The sequence below is a fragment of the Echeneis naucrates genome, chromosome 16, assembly GCF_900963305.1.
Source record: "Echeneis naucrates chromosome 16, fEcheNa1.1, whole genome shotgun sequence".
Lineage (NCBI taxonomy): Eukaryota > Metazoa > Chordata > Actinopteri > Carangiformes > Echeneidae > Echeneis > Echeneis naucrates.
In genome coordinates this window covers 4,335,783-4,357,778 of record NC_042526.1, presented here as the reverse complement: position 1 = coordinate 4,357,778, position 21,996 = coordinate 4,335,783, and the positions used below count along the sequence as shown (strand labels likewise).

Sequence of the window (21,996 nt, the reverse complement as noted above, 5' to 3'; positions counted from 1 at the left end):
GTTGAACCCGGTTCAACTTTTTGTTTTTTTCCTCAGAGCCCCCCTGCTGCATTGCTGGACCAGCCTCATTCAAATGATTCAGAGGGTTGCATTTTTTCATTTCATGCAGGGCTAAAGTCGATCAGAGTGCATCCTTTGTCTTGTTGAACAATGATGGAACTTTGTGGCCCAGTGAAATAATCCATATTGAGGTTTGGAAACAGGCAGATTTATCTTGGTTCTATACGTCTCATTGGATTGTTGTCTTGAAGAAAACTGTAACATTTGGGCATGTGTATCCGTATGTATATATTTAAATGGAGGAGGATGCTGCAAATGATTGCCAGTATACTCACTGTTTCAATAACGCACCCTTAATTATGCTTGTTTACTATCTTTTTCGTGGGCCATAGACCCGGAATAGAAAGATTGCTTTCAAAGTGCAGGTTTTCAGCATTAGTAATAATGATGTGGTGCTCACTATTCAGCAGCAGGTCACATCAGGTCGAGTTAAACTGCTGCTCGGACTGTCAGAACTGTCTAAAACATACATGGCCTGCACTTTGTACCAGTAAGTGCCTGCTTGCATGGGGATAGCACTTCAGTTAAGCCATTGTTTTGTTCAGTCATTAGACAGCCTCACCTGCAGAATAAAGAGGAGGTGAGACTGAAAAGGCTGAGGGCGTAATATACCAGAGCTCTCAGTAGGAGGCAGAGTGAAAAGCCACATGCTATTATCCTGGAAAGGGGGCTGATAGGAGGCGATTGGCTGACACCAAAACTCTGAAGGCCTGATGACTTCATAGGCCACTGTTGAAGCCAATGATTGTATTACCAAACATAAAGGCATATACACCTACATTTTGCACCTAGTCGAGGATAGATTTTCTTGCGTAGTTTTATCAGTTAATCATCATTGACACCATGTAATGATGTGTGCTTGTCCCAGCCCATTTAATGATGTGGTTTTCTTTGTCTGTACAAACTGTACATTGACACTTACACGGATTCTCCTCAAGCTCTCCACGCTCTCTTTTCAGCAACTTTTTTACTATTTCCACTATTCTTTACATGCTACTAAGATCAGCTAGTTACTTTAGCCTAGCGGCGGCTTCTATCGCTCACAGCCCACGTGTTGATTCATTTTATGACTTCCAATCTACGCAAACCATAGTGGCGAACCGTTCACATAGATCCGTGTGCTCCAGAATACAGAGTGGGGACTACAAACAGGACTGTCTCGCAGCATTTCAACATGTAGTAATTTCTTTTAAATCAAAGATTGGTTAAACACAAAAACAACAAAACATAAAATGCTGAATGCTGGAGGCAACAAGGCGACTCCTTGTGCACCTAACACAGACAGTGAAATCAGCAAAAATAAAAAACATGGGGAAGGTGACCGATGATGTAAAGGGGATTGGTCCTGTTAAAAGTGGCCTGAAGTCAATACAGGCAGTGGACATGTCCAAAGGCAGAGCAATGTAAAAAAACTGGACAGAATACAAAACACAGCAGTCAAGCTCAGATTCTGGCAGGCGATGTCTCAGAAGTAATAAAAAAATTGATTTAGATTATGTTTATCAAAGATTGTTTACTCATAACATTGATCGCTGTGCAGGACAGAGCATTTGTTCAATGAAAACCTGACAAGATGAATAATTTAACAAAGATTACTCTCAAGGATGTTATGGATAACATGAGGAATACATTGGAAAATACTGACAGCTGTTTCCATTTACAACTGCTGTAGTCAACAGTTATCTGCATTTGTTCTTTGCTCTCTCAAAAATGAATAATGAACAGAAAGAATGCTCTTGCTTTAATTGGGAGCGTTTCTCATTAAACCAAAGGGGCAGAGGTGAGCTTCATGTTCAAAATAATTGTGTCTTCGCTTCAATGACAAATAGAAGAAACACTAAAAAGCCATTACACAGCATTTAAAATAAGAAATGATTTCCTCAAGTGTATTTTGTGTGGAAAACAAATTGAAAAGCTGTGGAAAGGCATTCCCCATATTGGGAAAACTACAGTTATGTCATGTTATGTTTGTGTATATCTCCATGTTGTGTGTCCCTGAACTTTGACACCCATTGATTGTCATCTGTAAAATTATGGCCAACCACAGTGTTTGAGACGCTCTGTTGTGGAAATATCTTGTATGAAGCAAATATAGACATTGGCGATAAAAAGAAAGAAACATTTCAACTTAAAGAAAGCAAAGTGTGTTCCAGTTGTCAAGTGTTGATTAGATGGGTCAAGGCTGGGGACTCTGTGGCTTGTGTTGTCATCAACAACCCTGAATGGCTTGCTTGCTGCCATGGCAATGTGTCAAAAATAGTGTGGTGGAAGATAATTGTTCATCGCTGGGTGGGTGGAGAGGTTGGAATCAAGAAAGTGAGGCAGATCGTCTCCACAGTGTAAGGGTTTGTCTGCCTTTTTTCAGGCAAAAGAGTTTTTCCCTGATTACAACTGCAGTAACGTTTTGTGCTGTTCAAATAGTGTGGGAGGGTCAAACGGGGTCCTACAAGCAGAGCTGTGAAGACAGATTATTTTAGTTTAATTAACTGTTTCTTTAGTATACGGAGGAATTCTATGTCAAAGGCATCAGTGCCTTTGGATGTTGTGTTGCAGGCATGCTAACCAGTTAGCCCCAGCCCATTTTTTACAATTATGGCATGGTATGATATAAAGTAGTTTGAACTCCTTAACCTTCTGATATTAGTCTGTCATCAAAATCACAATGTGTAACTTTCTTATTGTATATTTGAATAGAGGTAAAATGAGCTACTGCGTAAGTGAAGTATTGTTCTGCTGCAGCTCCAGCCTACAAATTATGATCATCTAGACGTGAAGGGATGTGTTAGAGAATCCACTAAAAGTCACATCGGTCACAAAAATTATAAATTGTAGAGTGTGCAATGATGTGATCAGCTAGTAGTAAGTAAGCAAGGGTTTATATATGTAGTACTCATTTCAAGTCGGGCACTGGAGGGCAGGAAGTTATCTACGGAAGCAACAATTCAGAGATCTACTGAAGGCCTTCCCCATGTACAGTGTGATAGCCAATAACTAAGATTTTATTTTAACTCTAAATCCTGCTGGCAGCAAATGGAGAGAGGCCAACACTGTGGGGAGAAAGCAGGCTGCAGCACATTTGGAATTACTAACTTGTCTAAACTGAAACATTTTGATGATGTAAAATCACGCAACTTGGCGACGTTTTTATTGTGTGTTTAATTTATAGCTCCCACACCTTCATAATCATCTGGTACAGTGGTAATAAACAGAGCAGATACCTAGCCTAAGAGGAGCTTGCCATGGGGAGGCTTGCTCCTGTTTAGTATTCAGCCCGACTCTTTCAATCTGTGTCCTGTCAGTCTCCTTCGGTATTTCTTATTCAGCATAGTGACATTTTGAAATTTATTCTGCACCAATCAACAAACACACAACAGGGTGGAGAAGAAGTTAGTTCCATGTTCGCCTCTTTCCCTCATGATGGACAGTCTGAAAGACGAAGTGAGCAGAAGGAGCAGAGATGAATACACGGGAAATATGGATGAAGAAAAATGCGAGTGAAAGAACAGGAAAAAAGGCAAACTGAGGGAAGAGAGGAAGTAACGAGAATTAAAAAGACAGGAAGATCAAAGAGGAGAGCGAGAGAGGGAGGTATGTGGTCAATGTGGTCAATGAGGCTAATGGTAGTAAAGCATGGTCTCCTCTTTCTCTTTCTTTTTCTTCAGGTTTTTCTGCAGAAGAAGAACCCAGACAGCAGCACGGCTGGACACCTAAGACACAAACACACGTGATTACACTTTTTACACCTTTACTGGGAGCAGTGACTCAGGCTTTGGGGGCCGAGGAAACCCCCTAACACAGCAAAAATGAGCTGCAGTATAAAGTCAGTAGTCTGACATGTGTTAAGCAGGTGTTTGTAGGGCATCATATGAACATGGCTGGGGCAGACAGTTGGCCAAAAGTGGGCACTGCATGCGCCCTACCTTTGGATTACTGTTTAGCAGATTAGAGCTAAGCAGCAGTCGCCTCAAGCTCACCCGCCCAATGTAACGTCCGCCAGCAGCCAATAGATCGTTCGCAAACACACACGCTGGCACAGCTGTGGAACACAATTAAATTAGTGCAACTGGCAGACGGTGTGCAACCTTAGCTTAACTCCACACACACATTATATCACCAGTGTATAAACACACACACACACACATACATGTTGACTCAGGGCCGCAGGACAGATGCTGCCCCCACCTTTCCTGCCTTTATACCCTTAAAGCCAGCTGGACAGAAGATGAGATTTGGGGCTGATTGGTTTTGTCTTTTTTTGCGCTGTGCCCTCTTCACAATATTTCATCGCCCACTTTCTACTTTCTTTCGTACTTTGACAGTATGAACGATCATCATAAAAAACTGTTTCCATCAGAAGCATGTACACCAATCCCTTTTGACGCAACCTATCAAAGTTATTTCTACTTTTTACTTTTTTTTTTTGTTTGTCTTCTTGATGGAGTTGCAGCTGAACAGTGAGAAGTTGTGCTGATGAGTCATAAACTGCAACTGTGCTGTTCATTTAAGATTTCATCATTCATTATAAAACCTGAAACTGCTTATCTGACTCTTTAAAATTTTGTCTCTGAGGAAAGAGCAAAGAGAAGTACCAGAGTAACCAAACAACAGGTCAAAGACACTGACAATGGTGAGGTGAGAAAGACGGACAAGAATAAGTCCTAAGGAAGCAGAGGAAAAGCAAAAGAGAAGGAAAGGGAGGGTTTTTTTTTTTTTTTTATTGAGTATGGCCAGGGATGTGATGGAACACCCGTCAGGCCAAACCTCCTCCCCGGTACTGCTCCTCCTCCCTCTCCTCCTCTGTTATTCCCTCCCTCTCTCCACTGCTCTCAACTAGTCTGCCAACCTTTCTTTGGCTACGTCGCTTCAGCGCAAACAGAGAGACAGAAAAGAGAGAAAGCAGAGCACTGGAGCCAAGCTTACCATTCGCACAGATGGCAGCGAAAGCAAGGAGGACCTGCTGCATCTGTCCAATGGATTTCGCTGAGGATGGACACTGCAGTTAATGAGGAAAGAAGAAGGGAGGGGAAAGAAAGAGGTGGATGTAAAGACACTGACAGGCAAAGACAAGGTGAAGTTAGAAAGTGCAAGAGGGGGGAATGAACAAATGATAGAAAGGTGGAAAAAGCTGAGGCTGTGCTCGAGACCGAAGGAGATTTCACCTCGCGTTGAGAGCAAAGGACTTCGGAGGGAGTCACACTTCAGCTGTGTGTGATTCTGCTGCGTGAGTGTGTGTCTGTGTGTAAACCCACTGCTGTGTGTTACGCGAACACAGCTGTGGAGGAGACAGAGGAAAAGAATCGAGCGGCAGACAAGAGGAAAGCGTTGGAGCATCGCCGAGCGCACAGCTTGACTGTGAGACAAATCGACTCTGACACACTGTCGTCCGTCAGTGTGCGTCTCACGGGTCTCATATCGTGGGGGATCTTTTAGCTGCCTGCCAGAGTCAGGAGGTCGGCCCAATCACACTGACTGGGTCCTGGTGGTCGTCACACAGAGGCGGAGGAGGTGGTGGGCTGGGGACAGTGGCAGGCCCAGGGGTGGGGGCATGGCCATGGGGGGGCCGAATGCCGTCCTCCACCCTGCACCGGGACAGGCGGTGGGGTTGGGGGTCCTGGGGCGGGGGTCAACCCAGGGGGGCTCCCAGACTCTCGGAGCTGAGGCCCTGGCTGAGTGGAGGGGGGGCTTGGGCGGCAGGAGGAGGAGGTAGCACAGGGGGGGGAGGTGTAGCAGAGAAAGGAGGCCGGGTGAGATGTTCCCGCAGAATCTGGGTGCTCCTGGGCTCGCTGGTCATCTTCTTCCTCACCTCGCTCTTCTTCTCCGTCTCACTCCGCGGGGGCGTCAGCTTCAACTACTTGGAGCCACCCGGGTGGGAGGAGTCGAGGCGGGTGAAGCTGGTACCCAGCTACGTTGGGGCACACCGCCTGTCACCACCTGACACCCCGCTGCAGAAGACATGTGCCTGCCCACGCTGCGTCGGAGACCCCGGCGTTTCTGATTGGTTTGATGAGAATTACGACCCGGATATCTCACCTGTTTGGACCAGAGACAACATCCAACTGCCCTCCGACGTCTACTACTGGTGGGTGGTAAGTAACCAGATCACATAACTTTGCAGTTTCACAACTTTTAGTTTTGCTGCCAATGCTGTTACTTTAGCATTTTAAATTTTAAATGCGGTTTAACTGGTTGATGTCACTGGCAGCAGTTTTAATTAACTATTCACTCTTCCTCTGAGAAAGCATGCTTTTATTTAGCCGTGGCTCTTGTTGGTTTAGAGAGAAGAATGTTTTGACACTGTTATTTTTAGCTCCCACTCGCCATCAGTGGTGCACATACCCAAATTTTATTTTCTAACTTGTACTTTTAAATCTTTCACACGCTTGACTCTTAAACAGTCAGGTTTCACGCTTTGAATCATTTAACATTGTCTCTAGGGAAAATGAACAGGACTTTTACCTCTGAAATAACTCCTTCTGTATTGGCGAATTCGGTGAATATTACATATATAAAAACCTTTCCGCTGTACTCTGCAGTTCTATGGATTATTCAATAGATACTCATTAAAAACAACACGCTAAAAACATCATATATTTTACACTACCTTCCCTGTTCGTCAAAACTTGTACAATAGCAGTTTTACAAGATTCAGAAAGCATCTGCTGCAACATCGAACACAAGGTTATACATTTATTAGGGCATCAACATTGGGACATTAATTAAAATAATCACATATCTCCCTCCTTCCACCTCATCTTCCCTTCGACCAATCCCACCTTAAAACTATTACATGCTCCTCATGTGGCCCTGCTAGTTGTGGCTAATGGTGTTAGGAGAAGTAGAACATTATAGGGTTGGCCACTCAGCTTTTCTCAAACCACAACTAATCTAATGACAAAAAACTGAAATAGAAACATCCTCTGAGAGTGCACGTGAGAGCAATAGAAAGGACTTAATTAAAGAATTCTTGCAAGAGCATCCCCCCTCTGTGTACTGTGTGTGTGTGTTTTTCCACTGTTGTGTATTCATTTGCGCGTCGAGGTCAACTTGAAAATAAGTGTACTGGGTTTCCAGTATTATCTTCCCTGTTGTGCCATGTCCTTCAGCTGCTGGTTTACAGTCCTGTTGCAGCACAGTATCCTCAGTCCTGCACTGAAATGGAAGAAAGCTGCAAATACAGGACAACAGCTGCCAAGTCATTAGGTCACACTGCAGTGGGGAAGAGGGGGGAGAGGAAGAAGGAGAAATAAACGAGGAAGAAAAAATGAAGTGGAGGAGGATCAAACATAGGATAAAGCAGCGAAAGCATAAAGACGGAAAAGTTGGACTGATGCAATGAGTGAGAGATGAAAAATGGATTATCGGGTAGCAGGGAGAAAAGAAAAGAGTAAGGAAGAAAAAAAGAAGTATTGAAAAATCTAAGACAAATAAAGAAAGAACAAAGATACAGAATAAATATGTCTGTCAGAAGACCCGTTAGATCAGAGTTTCTGTGGACTTATTCTCTATTAATATGGATTCAATAGAGCCTCGTATGAGTACATGAAGGAGCCCAAAAACACATACTGAAATTGTATTTTAGACTTTTTTCTCTGTTCTTCTAAACCAAGCCATGTAAGCATTATGTCACTGCAAAGTGACCAGTGAGTTTAAAACCTCTAGCTCCAACGAGTGATGATTTTTGAAAATCAAACATAGTTTTAGAGAAGAAATTTGCTGCAAGAACATCAAGGAAGGCCTGTAGACTAGACTAACAGGTCAGTACCATTGTAGGCGGCCTGTAGGCCTGTTGACTTTGAAAAGCAACTTTTCATAAACTTTGAGTCTCTTGGTTTAGTGAGAGAACAAACCTTTGAGATACAATAGGTACAGGCCCCTATTTCTCATGTTCCCTGTTCCCCATTAATTCAAAAGGCAAACTTACCTACTGCTGTTTGATAAATGCAATGTTATATTCCTTTCCACAGCAGCAAGTCACTATAGGCCTCTGTATGACTTTGAGGTAATGGTTGTTTTTGGGGAACTAAAATGTAAAGGTGAGGGAAAGTTCAAGCATTTGCTGCTGGGTATAAGAAAGCAGAATAATGTGGTTGTTTCCTGGCAACACCAAGTTGCAGTGAGTGGTCGCTGTGTAAGTGCTCACCAATCTTCACTCCAAAGTGCTTTTGTTTGGCGAGTCAATGTAACCAAACTAAAGGGCAAAATAAAATCTCAGATTTGTTCTTCAACCAACGCTAAATAGGAGGAAAGTGAAGTGATTATGTTGTATATGTATGCATTATTCAATCAAACCTAATGTGTTATTGTGCACTCCTGTCTCGAGAGAGAGGAAACAATCAAAGAGTCAATGAAAGAAACATTTTGCAAAATGATTTGCTGCTCAGGGCCAAAGTGATGCTTTAGTCTGGTGAAAAATATTTGCGCTCTTATTTACTGCAGATGATATTAAGTAGATACATTTGCATTAAATTGAGAGCTGAGGTTTGAACATATGCTTCTTGAGATGACTAATACAAGAGTCTGGGGTTTGATTGTATCAGTTATTGCCGAATGATTCACCATATTAGTGAGCGAATGCTGTCTGTTGTCTGTTCCCATAGCTACGTATCATTTATACCTGGCAGTTAGAGTTAATGGGCATGAAAAGCTGGTGCTGATGACTCCTACAGTAGCAGCACTTTGTGTGAAGTATTTGTTCAAAATGAAAAAGGAAATTTGTCGTATTTGAAAGTAGAGGTCTGGAAGCTTGTATTTCCAGAGACAGGGGACAGCAGAGAGGAAGGAAAGCAAGACGGCATCAGCATGGCTGCCAAAAAACACCTGGCAATATTTAGTATCCCCTGTACAACAGCATAGCACCACGCCAAGCTGGCCCTGGCATCATGCAGGGAGTCAAGGATGGATCAAGGGAGGTGGGAAAAAGGTAGCAACCTTAGAAATAAAGTTAGGAGCGCTGATGAGGTCTGTAGTGCCCGGGCACCCCAGAGAGACAAAGAGATGAGGAACGACACGAGGAAGAGGAGAAACAAAGAGGGGAGAGCAAGGGAAATGAAAGAGAAGGAATTAGACATGAAAGCAAAGAGACGTCTGAATGAAAACGCACAGGAATGAGATCTGTGTTGGGAAAAGAGAATTAAGGCCGGTGGTGGGTGAAAAGGAAGTGGTTACAAAGGAGTGTGAAAATGAAGATTTCTGTGTGGGAGAGAGTGAGAGGAACAGTCATGTGGTGGCTGCCAATGCCCCGATGGAACTTTTTATGTGTGCCTTTTTGTTTTGGTGGTGCAGGTGCTTTCTCTCTCTTTACACGCGTGAATGCACATTTGCCTGTGTGCTTTGGCAGACGCTCAAGGTTTTTTGTTTTTTTTTTTTTAATTTGGACAGCTTTTTTTGTTACCCTCTGCCACCCCATGTGTCATCCGTCTTTACCTTGACCGTGATTGAAACAAAAAGAGGAAGAGAAAAGAAACAACCCTTCTACATTAGGACAAATACACGAAGCAGAAATTTGTGTTTTAATGCTGGCCACTATGAAGTAAACACCTGGCTTCATAACATTTTATGACTCTATTGGGGAATTTCACTCAATATGAAGTGACCACAGTCTGCCTTAGGATACAGTCAGATTATCAAGTCTTAAAATCAATAGTCAGCTCAGGTTTTGTGAGCTGCAATCATTCCTGTTAGACATACATAAATATTCACTCCCATTGTGGGCAATTTGCTGCTTTGTTCCTGTCTTTTCTAGCATGAAATTTCATCAGCTAATATACATTAGAGTGGAACGTCTATCATGGTCAGTCAATTTATTATAGTATTATATAAGGTGAAATGTAAAACCATCAAAACAAACGAAAAAACTGAACGTGTTTTTTTTTTTAATGCTAATAAATTGCTCATAATATTTTTGTTTTGTGCTGGTTTGCTTTGCGTGTACAAAACTAAGAAGCTATTCATATTTTTCATATAAAGTAAATTATATGCACTTTTTGTTTGGCTATGCAGTTACAGTTTTTATTCCTTATTTTCATAAATATCCACTGGAATGAAGTTACCTTGAAAGCTGAGACTCTTTTTTAAGTTTTCAGACAGGATGGTTAACAGTGCATTAAAGATGTTATTATCTTGTACATGTTGAGCCATTGAGCCTTTTTCAGTTTACTACATAAAGGACAACATTACCTGCAGTATTATTGTCTCTGTCTCTTTGTCTTCTTCAGCTTCTCTTCCTCCGTGTTTCATCTTATTCTTTAATTCAGGACTTTTTATACATTTTCTATGATTAACATGGATTTCAACTCATCCAGATGCATTTGTTTTTCCCTCTGAAAAGATCCTGTGAGAAATCTCACTGTTGCTGGTGTAAAAGAAATCCTGAAAAGACACACAGAAACCAAAGAGCTCAGCCTGTTTAGGTTTAGAAGAAGCCACGTCATCTGGGGAAGAAAAAAAAAAAAAACCTCCAAAAAAGCAGCACTTCTCTCTTTCCTTTCCTTTTTGATGTTTTTTTTTTACTCAGCTTGTCTTTGACATGTAGACAGGAATAGCCCTCACTCCTTGACCACAGCTCACCCAGTCTGACTGCATCCTGTCAGTCTGACACATGGCTGATACCTAAACACACACACACACTCAGGGGCAAGCGCGAGCACCTGCTTATTTGCATGTGAAAGCAGGCAAATGCATGCACACACACGTACATGGGCACACAGAAAGTAACTAAATTTAAGTCTGTTGTCAGATCCAATTTGTCTGCAGAGGAGAAACTGCACATCCTAACCATGCTTTCTGCCTCTCTCTCTAGATGCTACAGCCCCAGTTTAAACCCCACAGCATCCAGCAGGTGTTGCTGAGGTTGTTTCAGGTATTTTACATTATTAATTCATCTTTCCATTACCATGGTGTTTTCAAATCCACCAAGTCATTACTTCACAATCCTGAGCAAAGGCAGAGAGGAATAGATTTTCTTTATTAGACATTAGTTTTATCAGTGACTGAGCTCAGCCTTTTTGAATCTATCTGTATATCTTTTTTTTTTTTTTTTTTTCCATCCTGACTCTCAGCACAGCATCATGCTTTCACATTAGGCTGAATTTTTAAATAGCTCAGTCTGGCTCCCTGAGGGTAAGAAACGACTTATGTATTTTTCATGCGAGGTCTCATGAAGAATTCACCCCAGTATTGAGAACATAATGTATTTTTTTATTTATTTTCACTTATTTTTTTATTTTATCAGGTCTAACCCTGCAGATGAGGTTACTTCATGTCTTTTGCATTACTAGTGTTGTTGCCTGCATAGCTTGAATCCGGTCTGCTTTTTCCCATCATGACTGATCATCACAGGTGATCCCTGGAAGGTCGCCTTATGGCTCGTGGGATCCAGGGCGCTGTCTGCGCTGCGCTGTGGTGGGAAACTCCGGAAACCTCCGTGGAGCTGGATATGGCGCCACTATTGATGGACACAACTACATCATGAGGTGAGTAGGGCATCATGAGGCGGAAGTTATAGAAGCAAATTGATGCTACAATAGTACAGACGCCAGGAGAAAGGCTGGACCTGGGGGATGAAAAGTGGGAGGACACTTTACCATTACATTGCCATTAAAGTTACATCATCAGCATTAACTTTGTGTAAGTATGAGGGGGAGACGTACTTATAAGATAGACGATGGAGTGCTTTATTAATCCAAAAGGGAAATTGCAGAGTAAAGAGGCAGACAGCTGATCTGTGCATCTGATACTATATTTAATCTCTCTGTTTAATGCCACGCTCTGTCAATCTCCCCTGACGGTCCAGAGAGGTCACCTGGCCCCAGTGAGGTCACCACAGGGAGTTTTAGGTCCAGAGAAGCTGAAAGCATAGATTGTGTCTCTCACATACACACCCATGCACAGAGGCACATGAATCCTTTTGTGTCAGCCTCTTCCCCCAGCCACTGTCATGCAGCTCTGATGAATCACAGAGCGCGATTGTTGTCGGTTGGCATGAGCACACAGCTATATGCATTTGTGGGTATGTACAGACCACATACTGGTGCCATCCAAGGGTTGACTAGTATTTTGTGCGCTAAGGGTATCAGTTAGTGTCGTGCTCTCAGCAGACTTGTGTGGGCAGCCTCCAACCTCCATCTCCTGTTCCGCTTTCTCATTATTGCTGTTTGATTCTCATTTGCACTTAAAATCATCTCAGCCCACTACAGTCCCCCTCTGTACCACCCACCTACTGTCTGTCTGGATTTCTGAACGAGCATCTGTTTTGTTCACTGACATATGGGTAGCCACACACAGTGGCCTTTTTTCAGGTGCATCTTCCTGTTTACTTAAACAACTCACTCCTCCAGAGAGTGAGTCACATCTACTCTAAATACAGCGAAGGTCTGAAGGGTTTTCTGTCTGACTGGAGATCACATTGGACAAAATTTACTTCTCCTCGTCATGGGACTCTTTCAAACTGGCAGTTAAACAGAGACTTGAATAGTGAACTTAATGACTAACACTGACAGTCTGACAAACAAAATGTTACAAACAATTGCGCACCACTGCTGGACATTAAAGTCTAAAGCCCAGGAGAGCAGAAAAATAAAAATGTGTAATAGGGAGTTTTAACGATGCTGTCAGTTTTGTCTTTAAACCATCTGCCCGACTTGTTCTCATTGAGAGGCGAAACACATGAATTCTGTTAAAATTCTTTTGTTGCTCTCAGGAGGAGGTGCTGTATAAAAATGAGTGGGGTCCACTAATTAAATTAAATCTTTTTGCACTGTTGAAAGGGGAAAACCAAGACACTGACAAAGTGGGTGATGAGTGACAGGTTGTGTCTTCAGGCAGAAAAGATTTGGGATTCAGAATTTAATTAACCTTCCTTATTTTAGAGGTTTAGTGAAGGCGGGTCATTGTTGACCCAGAGGACAAGAATGTGAAGGCATCACAAGGTGGTTAGTACTTTTGCTTCAGAGCAAAGGGACCTGGGAATTTTCTGTACTTTGTGTGGGCATGAACAGTTGGCTGTTTGTCTCAGTACATCTCTATATGTCATTCACTGGTGAACTTAGCAGGGTGATTGGCTCCAGAACCTTGACAGATAATTGATCTCGATAATAATAATAGATAGATGGATGAATTTTGTGGGGGCTTTTGTGTACATGCAGGAAGAAGAAAAATAGAATCATATCGCTGTAGAAGGATGTAATATCAGTTTTGTGTTTGTAGCTCACTTCAATTGTGCGACTAATGAACAGCTCCCTCACATTCTATGGTGAAGGTTTGTTCTGCTTCTCGCCTTTGTCTGTCATCGATTTTTCTTTAGTTCATCTAGCTTTATAAGTTGGAGTCATTTTCAATCTCCTGTGTGACGCATCTTTACTGCAGTTTACTCACACTGTGCAGATTCTCTGTCGCTTATTTATACATTTCCAATTTGTATTTCCCCTCATTTTGACCCTACATGTTTATGCTAACTCAATAATTGTGCAGATGAGCTTAATCAACATACACAAACAGATTCATTCATCAATAACAAATCATCACTAACCCATCTTGGCTGTGGGATGTTTTTTTTTTTTTTTTTTCATGATAATTATTTTGATCATTTCACTGCCCAGCTGAAACGTATGAAGACGTACGACTCTCATGCTATTTCTCTCTGACTCTTGAACCCAGAATAAACCTGGCCCCCACAGTGGGCTACGAGGAGGACGCTGGCAGCCACACCACCCACCACTTCATGTACCCAGAGAGTGCCAAAAACCTGGCTGCCAACGTCAGCTTCGTCCTGGTTCCCTTCAAAACGCTGGATCTGGTTTGGATCACCAGTGCTCTGTCCACCGGCCAGATTCGATTGTAAGGAGACAAAACACGTGCACACGCAAACACAAGCATGTGCATATGAATAAGCATATATGTGCACAGAAACGTAAATTAAATTCTGGGCTTACAGTCCACACGGCACAAGTTGGCATCCCACTTCTGACTGAACGACACACAGTTTAAGGACATAAATACATTTTCATTTCAAAGACAATTACACACACACCCCCAACAACAGAATTATCAAAAGCTAGAGTCACCCAGTTGGAACATTTTGCCAGACGTCAATCATCTAGGATTCATCGCTGCAGCAATCACTCTAAGTGCTGATTGAATATGTTTAATCAATTCCTCCCTCCTTCTCTTTCTCTCTCTCTCTCTCAGTACCTACGCTCCAGTGAAGCAGTTCCTCCGTGTCGATAAAGACAAGGTAGGAATTTTCTGGATCAAAAGCAATTACTGTGGCCTTCCTCACACACTCACAGTAAAATAATATATAAAATAATCAGGTTGTGGCATTATGCTAAAATTGTTTAAATTGATTTTGCCCTTCATTGGTGTACACCCAAGACCCCAGTGTGATGAAGCAAAACAAGAAGAATTTGAGACATTTTGAGTCAAATGTATTAAAAAGGTGGAAAAAAGCAAAGTGGCCTCAATGGTTCATCATGGAAGTACGTTCTACTAATAAGAGTCATAATTTCAAAGGTCTTCAAGAGAAACTGGCCCTTGTCTAAAGTATCAAAGCAAATTCTGAACATGTACCAGTTTTTCCTATTTAATCCATTTACAGACATCCTTTTTTGTCAGTATGGGGCATTGAGAAGATATTAGCAGACCACATAAATATTTAAAAATGAAACAAACACTGGCTGCAGCCACACACACACACACACACACACACACACACAGAGTGACCCTGCTTTGCTGCAATTATACCATCTATACATCCCTGTTGTTAATGAAGGATTACAGACAGATTATAAACCTTCCCTTTGTTTTCAGTTAATCTTCTGCTTGCTGTTTAATCTGTGACAATCAATAAACTCGAACTAATCCCCACCCTGTGAAGACTTGACTAAGACTACGACCGACCTCGCCTGGTTACAGACACAGTTTTTAGTATCTCTGGAGTCAACCCAAAAATATAGATTTATAAGATTTCCTCCTCTGCTGCCCAGCTGTAAGCAGCCTAAAGCCCTGATTGTGGAAACCGAACATTTTTCAACCAAAATGATTTAAAATCCGTTCAGTTAACACTGCTTGCTAATCTTTCACAGCAATCAATAACTCAGAAAGTATTAGGATTAAAGTCGGTAAAATTCATGCAGCGGTGATGATCTCTGTATTACTTTATGATGTGAAGTCAAAGGAACTTGGAATAACGTTTCATAAACAAGCAGCATCTGTAAAAAAAAAAAAGAATGTAAAGCTTTTGTGCCGATGACGTTTGTCTATAGCTGGTCATGTTAAAGCAGCAAAAGAAGAACATGGGACATTTTTGTTTTGAAAAACACTCTTTCCCTCCCTCTGTAGGAGTCTGGGTTTGATTCTTAGTGAAATTACAGTTTATTGCAGTATTTCCCTCTCTCTGTCCATCACTCAGGTTCAGATCTTTAACCCAGCATTCTTCAAATATATCCACGACCGCTGGACGCAGCATCATGGGCGCTACCCCTCCACTGGCATGCTCGTGCTTTTCTTTGCTCTTCACGTCTGTGATGAGGTCAGTCTTTCTCTCTGTGCTCTCATCATCATCACAATGCTGTAAATCCTTCCACCCCGCTGAAACAGCACTTTCATCATAAACACACTTCCCACGACTGACATTTTGATCTCCCCCAGGTGAATGTGTTTGGCTTCGGAGCGGACAGTCGGGGAAATTGGCACCACTATTGGGAGCAGAATCGCTACTCTGGAGAATTCAGGAAGACTGGAGTCCACGACGCCGACTACGAAGCCCAGATCATTCAGCGGCTGGCCAAGGCGGGCAAAATTACTGTGTTCCCTGGAAAGTAACTAGCAGATATGCCTGAGCTTTCAAGTCAGAGAACTGGTTTTGCACCAGGCCCTGTAGAGGCTGCTTAGAATGTGTTAGATATTCTTTCTTTTAATTACCTGCCCCGGTTTGGCTTGTTAGTTGAAGTAAACCCAGTGCTCAGAGCAGACTTTTAACTTTCACAGCCCAGCAGTGTTGGTTCTGGTCAGAGAACACAGCGTAGATCCATCACTGGGAGCTCAGCCTTAAAACGTGCTATGAACCAACTGAATTAAGATTTCACCCTCGATGGCCAACATCAGCAGGGAAACACAAGACCACACAGCTCCTTTCCCAGGGCAGCTTCAACACAAACACCGACTCTGACTGTGTACAGACTGCCGAGGTCCCTCACCTGGACTCAGTCCAGTGGAAATGTTCTTCTTGGATGAGATACAATTCTGATGTATAATCAAAAATACATGTTCAGTTCTGAGAATACCACAGAGAAAGCAGCATTAGCATCTGAGGGGCTATTGTTCCTGGGCCATGTGGCGTCTGACAATGACCTCGCAGCTGTGAATATTGGCGAACAGCAGGAAGCGCAAGCCTTCGAGGAAGACTGAGGTTAGGGACACAGGCTGTGGATATCAGAGGTCAGTTTACTGACTCACCTTTACAGCTCCACCTGGGTCATGTTATTATTTACCTTCACTTGAGAAAGGATAGTTCTTCTCAGATCATATACGAGGTAAAACATCTATTGCCACTTTTCCCTGTCAGAACGCTCCACTTTATGTGAGGCCTGCCTCAATGCTAAGGGACTTTGACTGTGATGAGCTGTAAAATGGGTTCTTATAAGAAGGGGTGATGGCCGTGGGTTTAAAGTGTACGACTGTCCTCTAAAGCCCCGAGGTCCTAACCAGGCTTAGCAAGGCTTCGACACCTTTCTGCAGATCCAGAGAAACACAATTAAGACTTTCGCCTTTAGGCCCTTCTGACTCGGAAAGACCACCGCAGCGCCGGCATGAGCTCCAGCTTCTGTAGCCTGATTTTAAATGCCACAGCAATCACAGGTCCAGCTCCCGTCTTCATTTACACTGACAGAGTGAGACGCTCTGGGAGAGTGTTGGTTCGGCTGCATGAGACTGTAACGAGGCCAAAAGTCCATCTCCTGGGATTTCATGTTTGGATGGAGGCATGCTGGCTTCCGGACTGGAGTTTAAGCCCCATGTGGTCAGTCGGGGTCTCCTTTGGGAGAGAGGGGACTGGTGACAAAGAGCTGTGGCAGGAAGAGACCAGTCTGCCAAATTCTCTCCAGTGTTTTTAAAGGATCAAGATAATACGTTGTGTTCGGTGTCGTGCATCTTCTACACAAACTGCACTGGATGTCACCGCTTTGGTTCTGAAAGGACTGAGACCCCCCCCTGCTTCGTCTTCACATATCTCACAGTCCAACTCGACTCCTGTGTCCCAGTGAAGACAGAGACTGTCAGGAACATTTCGCTCCAGATTAACGCCACATGATTGGGTGACAGAAAACCCCACTGGATCTGGGAACTGACTTAACTTGCCAGCAGCTCGGCTTCATTAACCACTAGCTCCGGTCCCTGCTCTGCCAATTACAACTTCAGCTCTGTCTGGAGGGAGTGTAGCCACCAGACGCCTTAGACTTCACCTCCATACAGCATTTACTGCACTTCCTGTTCTGATTTCCATGGCGATGGCATGTCTTTCCTGCAGACTGCAGAGTTCATTTCTTAGATTTGTACTGTTAAGAGTTGAGTTAATAACTTGGCAGGATTTATTGTCTGTTGGCTCATATTTGATTTTATTTTCCATCCAGGTGGCACATTGCTGGCTTCTATCATCGTTTGGCATCATCACATAACAATTGTTAGTTACTTCCACCTTTAACGAGGAGACATAAATATTAGTCAAGGAAATGATGCTAAACAACAGAAGCATAAATGAGAAGAAAAGAGGCAGACAGATGTGTTTATGAAGAAGCTGCTGGTCGAGAAGCAGAAGTGCTCAGGGCTCCTCTGTAGGGCTGGAGAAGAGGTTACTGTTTTTAAAGGTGCAATGAAAAGTATTTTGAAGCCCAATCACACTAAACTTGATCAGTATTTATGGATCAGCTGTTACTTGTACACGTCCAGGGACACATTTCCTTTTTCTTTTATTTAAGGCAACTTAAAGATATTTAGGTCAATAGAATTCATAGTTTACTTAAAGCCCCTTTTTTAATAAGCCGTCAGTGTTAGGGGGGATTTTTTCACAACTTCTGTCAGTGAAGAAGTTTAATGATGTAAAATACAGTGTGCTAAAAAAAAAAAAAAAAAAAAAAAAAAACATGCACACACAAATTGGTTACCTTCAAAGTGTGAGCTGGTAACTCAGCCACATTAGTGAAGAGTCTCTGTAGGAACTGAAATGTCAACTGCTGCAGGGTGAACACGGTGTAACGCTAAAGGCAAACGACGACACGATTTGACTTTGTTCCACCTGAGTTTTTCATCATATAGTAAAAACACACACGGTGGGGGGGGGGGTTGGCGTGTCATACCGCCCCCAGCAGGTGATGGGTAGAACTGTGCCTCCTATATCTGATATCCGCTCTGTTGTATTAATGGATCATTTTTGGATGTCTTTGTGTGACCACATGTGACGCTTTCTGCTTTCTGTGATTTTTGTCATCATTTGCACGTCGCACACGTGTGATGGTTTACAGTCAGTTTGGACACATTCTTTGTGTTTCTCTCTCTTTCTGACACAAACACTCAAACACACACATTCATGCTTTCGTGCCTTGTCCTGCTGCCAGGCTTCACTCACCTACAGCTGCTCGATTGGCAACACACACCTGCTACCGTTGCATTTTTTTTTTTTTTAAAGTCAGACATACACACACACGATCACAATCATGTCTTCTGGCTGAGAGCTGTGCCTTCTGAGCAGTGCATACACACACACTGAAATGAATACACACTCTGCCTTCTGCTCGAGTACAGGCGCCTCCCTCTCCTCACTACTAACTGCTTTGTACACTGAGAGTGTTTTTGTTTTTGTTTTTTTTTTTAAGGAAGGCTGCAGGCTAAAAGAAGATGTGCTGTGAATTCATATTATGTCATTTGCGACCTTTTTTTCTTCTTTTGAATATGCAGTTGAGGGTTTTGAGACACTTCTGCCTTCTTTTAGACAGCGAGGAAGAGCGAGACAGATGGCAGACGCTCGGGGGTCATCTGATCCCACGAGATGACAGTGGAGATGACAAAGCACCCAGAGCTTGAGACATCAGTGAACCAGCGCTGGCTTCTGGCTTCAGTGCTCTCCTGGAGTTGTCAGCGATCACAGCTCGTGTTATTGATGTTTGTTTCCCGGGAAGCTCCTTGCAGCCTCAGGATGAATGTGTAAATTGTTTTGGAGATAACGTGGACTTCATCGGGGTGTTTCTGGGCCTGCTGGCAGCAGAATAACACATTCCCATCACACTCTCTGCCTGAGGAGATTAGAGCGCCCCCCCCACTCCTCCTCTGTGACAGCATGGTAGCTGTTATCAGCTTCCTCCGCTCCTCACAGTTGTGCACCACAACGCTGTGATCAGAGGGTGATCCCTCTCTGCTGCAGCAGCCTAAATTAGAGCTTTTTTCTGCCCACCTACAGCTCCTGACACAGATCTGACAGCGTTCCCTGTTGCATTAATAACCTAAAGTAGGTCTTTTCTCCTGCTACTGACCCAATACACTCTTTTTTTTTTTTTTTTTTTATCTCCCCCAGAGTTGATTCTCAAAATACTTTCTGAAAATGCCTCCAGCACCAGTTCTGCGTTGTTGCTGTGTAAGGAACATCACTTGTGGAATAAGGATGTGCTAAATGTTGAGGGAATTTAGTTTGATTGTCAGTTTTGTTGTTCATCATTTCCCGGACATCCGGGGGGGGCAGCTAGTTTCCGCAGGTGAAATTTTACTGTGACCTTTGTGGTTTCTGTTGCAGTTGAAACTGATTTCACTTCAAAGCCCCCCCGCTCCCCCCAACTTCCATTAAAACTTATTAAAACTAACTCTGGAGTAAAACCTAACCTATCAATGGGATCCAGGAACTTTTTCTTTTGTACATCCAACTATTTATCACACCGTTGTGTCTCTCACATTAAGCCGAAAACATTCCCCAATTACTGATCCCCTGAAAATATGTTATCAAGCTTTGTTCAGCTGCACAAAGCAGCAGACGCAAACAAGTGGAATACACCACAATTAAAATGTTCCAGGAATAAAGGAGGCTCATTAGACGTATTTTTATGTGGTAATTAAACAGACTGAGGGGGAAATGAACATAATCTGAAAGCACACCTGTTCAGCCTGGAAAAAATATCTGTTTTTGAATGACAATGATCGAAATCCCCTTTATGCTTCAGCTTTTTTTTGCAGGACGTTTACATTTTTGGGAACGCAATAATTTTTTTGGCTACAAGTACGATTAGAGGACTGAACTCACTTTCATGGTGTTAAATACTGAGTACAGCACCACGCCAGGACATAGTCTGGTACACTACAAATTGTTATTTTAAATGAAGAAGATGTTTCATGTTCATATTAAGCATCTTAATATGTACATGAAAGACAATCGGCACGTTTCCCAAATGTCAGTCTACATCCTCTAACTCTAAATCGTTCGAGGCTTGTTGGATGCTATATTTTTTTCTGGATGTGTTTTTGTCTTCATCACTCTGAAATATTAGTCAGAGCCTCATTACTGAGTTTGAGTTAAGAGGAAGTCAGAAAATTGGATAAATTTGTGGCTGTCTGGCAGCGGGAGAAACAATCAGGGCTGTGTCTCCAACTGTAACAAACAGCAATCTGTGCCAGGAAGAAAGGAAATCACAGCCCTCGTGTCTGGAAAAGTGCTTTAATGCCTCACACCTCCTCATCCTGTGTCTTTCCTGTCACCCCGAGGTAATGAAGAAGAGCTTTCTGCGGCGGAGCTAACAGCCGCTGTGCTCTGGCCCTGCGACTGGAGGCCGAGGTAAGAGAGGCCTCAGGCGGCTCGCTGGGCTGCGGTCGACAGAAACAGCTCTTTAACAGCAGTCACACACTCATCCCTCCACACAAAAAACTTACAGACCAATCAAGTAGGATTAAAACCTGCTTATTGGGCATCAAATTGACCGGTGGCTCGGCTGAAGCTGATACTGATACTGTATGAAGAGTTTGTTGTCTCAGTCTGCCGTTTCTTTCTGTCTGGATGTTCATTGTTTAGTCTCGGCTTTAATGTTTAATTCTTCAGTAGAAAACGACCTTTTGGAGGGTACAACTGTGTATTTACGACACGTTAACATCTGTATGATATGTGGTCACACTCTTTGTATCTTATGCTGTTGTAAATAAAAGCTTCATGAGACATGAAGGCAAAGTCAAATTGTTTGTGAACTGACGGATTCTGCGCGTTGCCGTCGCTGAGCGAAGAGAAATGAAATATTGTTCTTATTCCATTACAATGACTTCACAGCTGATTACTTTTCACATCAATATTTTGTACGTCATTTTATAAACTTCATTTTGTTTTTGATTGAACCACCCAACTGCACATAATGTCATTTAAATTGACATCATTTAAATGCTGCTTACTTGATGGGCCGTTTAGCATAATAAGTGCTGTTATCAAAATAAATTTTGCCTCCACTGTTTTGAAAGTCTGAATGTGGCACTTTGACTTGAACTGAAGTATTTTTCCATCATGGCACATTTAATCAGTACAGCAGCTATGACTAGAATAAGTTATGACTGGTAACTGAAATATTTTAGTAGAAACCAAACACTTAAAGCCACTTCAGTGAAATCTTTTATATTAAATCTACTAATTGTGCGACCTCAGCTCTTTGTGTTTTTGCTGTTGTTGCTCCTGTACTGTTGTGCATCGCTCTCATCAGGGCTGTATTCTTCCTCAGCCAGCAGCTAAATGGGAATGAATGAGCTGGTGAAGGTACTGGGCCTGATATTTCCCTCAGGAGCTGTTTGGAAATCAAAGCGCAGATAAATGTTGGTCAGAGAGTCGACTCCAAACCAACAGTTATGCTGCTTTGTGTGAGCTGGATGTGTACAACAAACAACAACACTGCACTGATGCTGTCGGGGCAACTTCAAACCTCCTCTTACAAA

The 21,996-nt window shown here is 42.7% G+C and overlaps 1 protein-coding gene across 1 annotated transcript; it reads left to right on the top strand.

Moving 5' to 3' along the window:
* The first annotated feature begins 5,624 nt into the window (after window positions 1–5,624).
* st3gal2 (ST3 beta-galactoside alpha-2,3-sialyltransferase 2) lies at window positions 5,625–21,244 on the top strand. The gene is made up of 7 exons (XM_029522396.1): window positions 5,625–6,146; window positions 10,859–10,918; window positions 11,398–11,531; window positions 13,714–13,893; window positions 14,245–14,290; window positions 15,467–15,586; window positions 15,706–21,244. Exons 1-7 carry the CDS (start codon window positions 5,625–5,627, stop codon window positions 15,877–15,879), a joined length of 1,236 nt encoding a protein of 411 aa, XP_029378256.1. The 3' UTR covers window positions 15,880–21,244.
* Window positions 21,245–21,996: the final 752 nt, after the last annotated feature.

Coding starts and splice junctions, on each gene's coding strand:
- st3gal2 (XM_029522396.1), top strand. CDS start 5,625: ATGCCGTCCTCCACCCTGCACCGGGACAGGCGGTGGGGTTGGGGGTCC. Junction 13,894..14,244: donor TCCACCGGCCAGATTCGATT/GTAAGGAGACAA, acceptor TCTCTCTCTCAG/TACCTACGCTCCAGTGAAGC. Junction 15,587..15,705: donor CTCTTCACGTCTGTGATGAG/GTCAGTCTTTCT, acceptor GATCTCCCCCAG/GTGAATGTGTTTGGCTTCGG.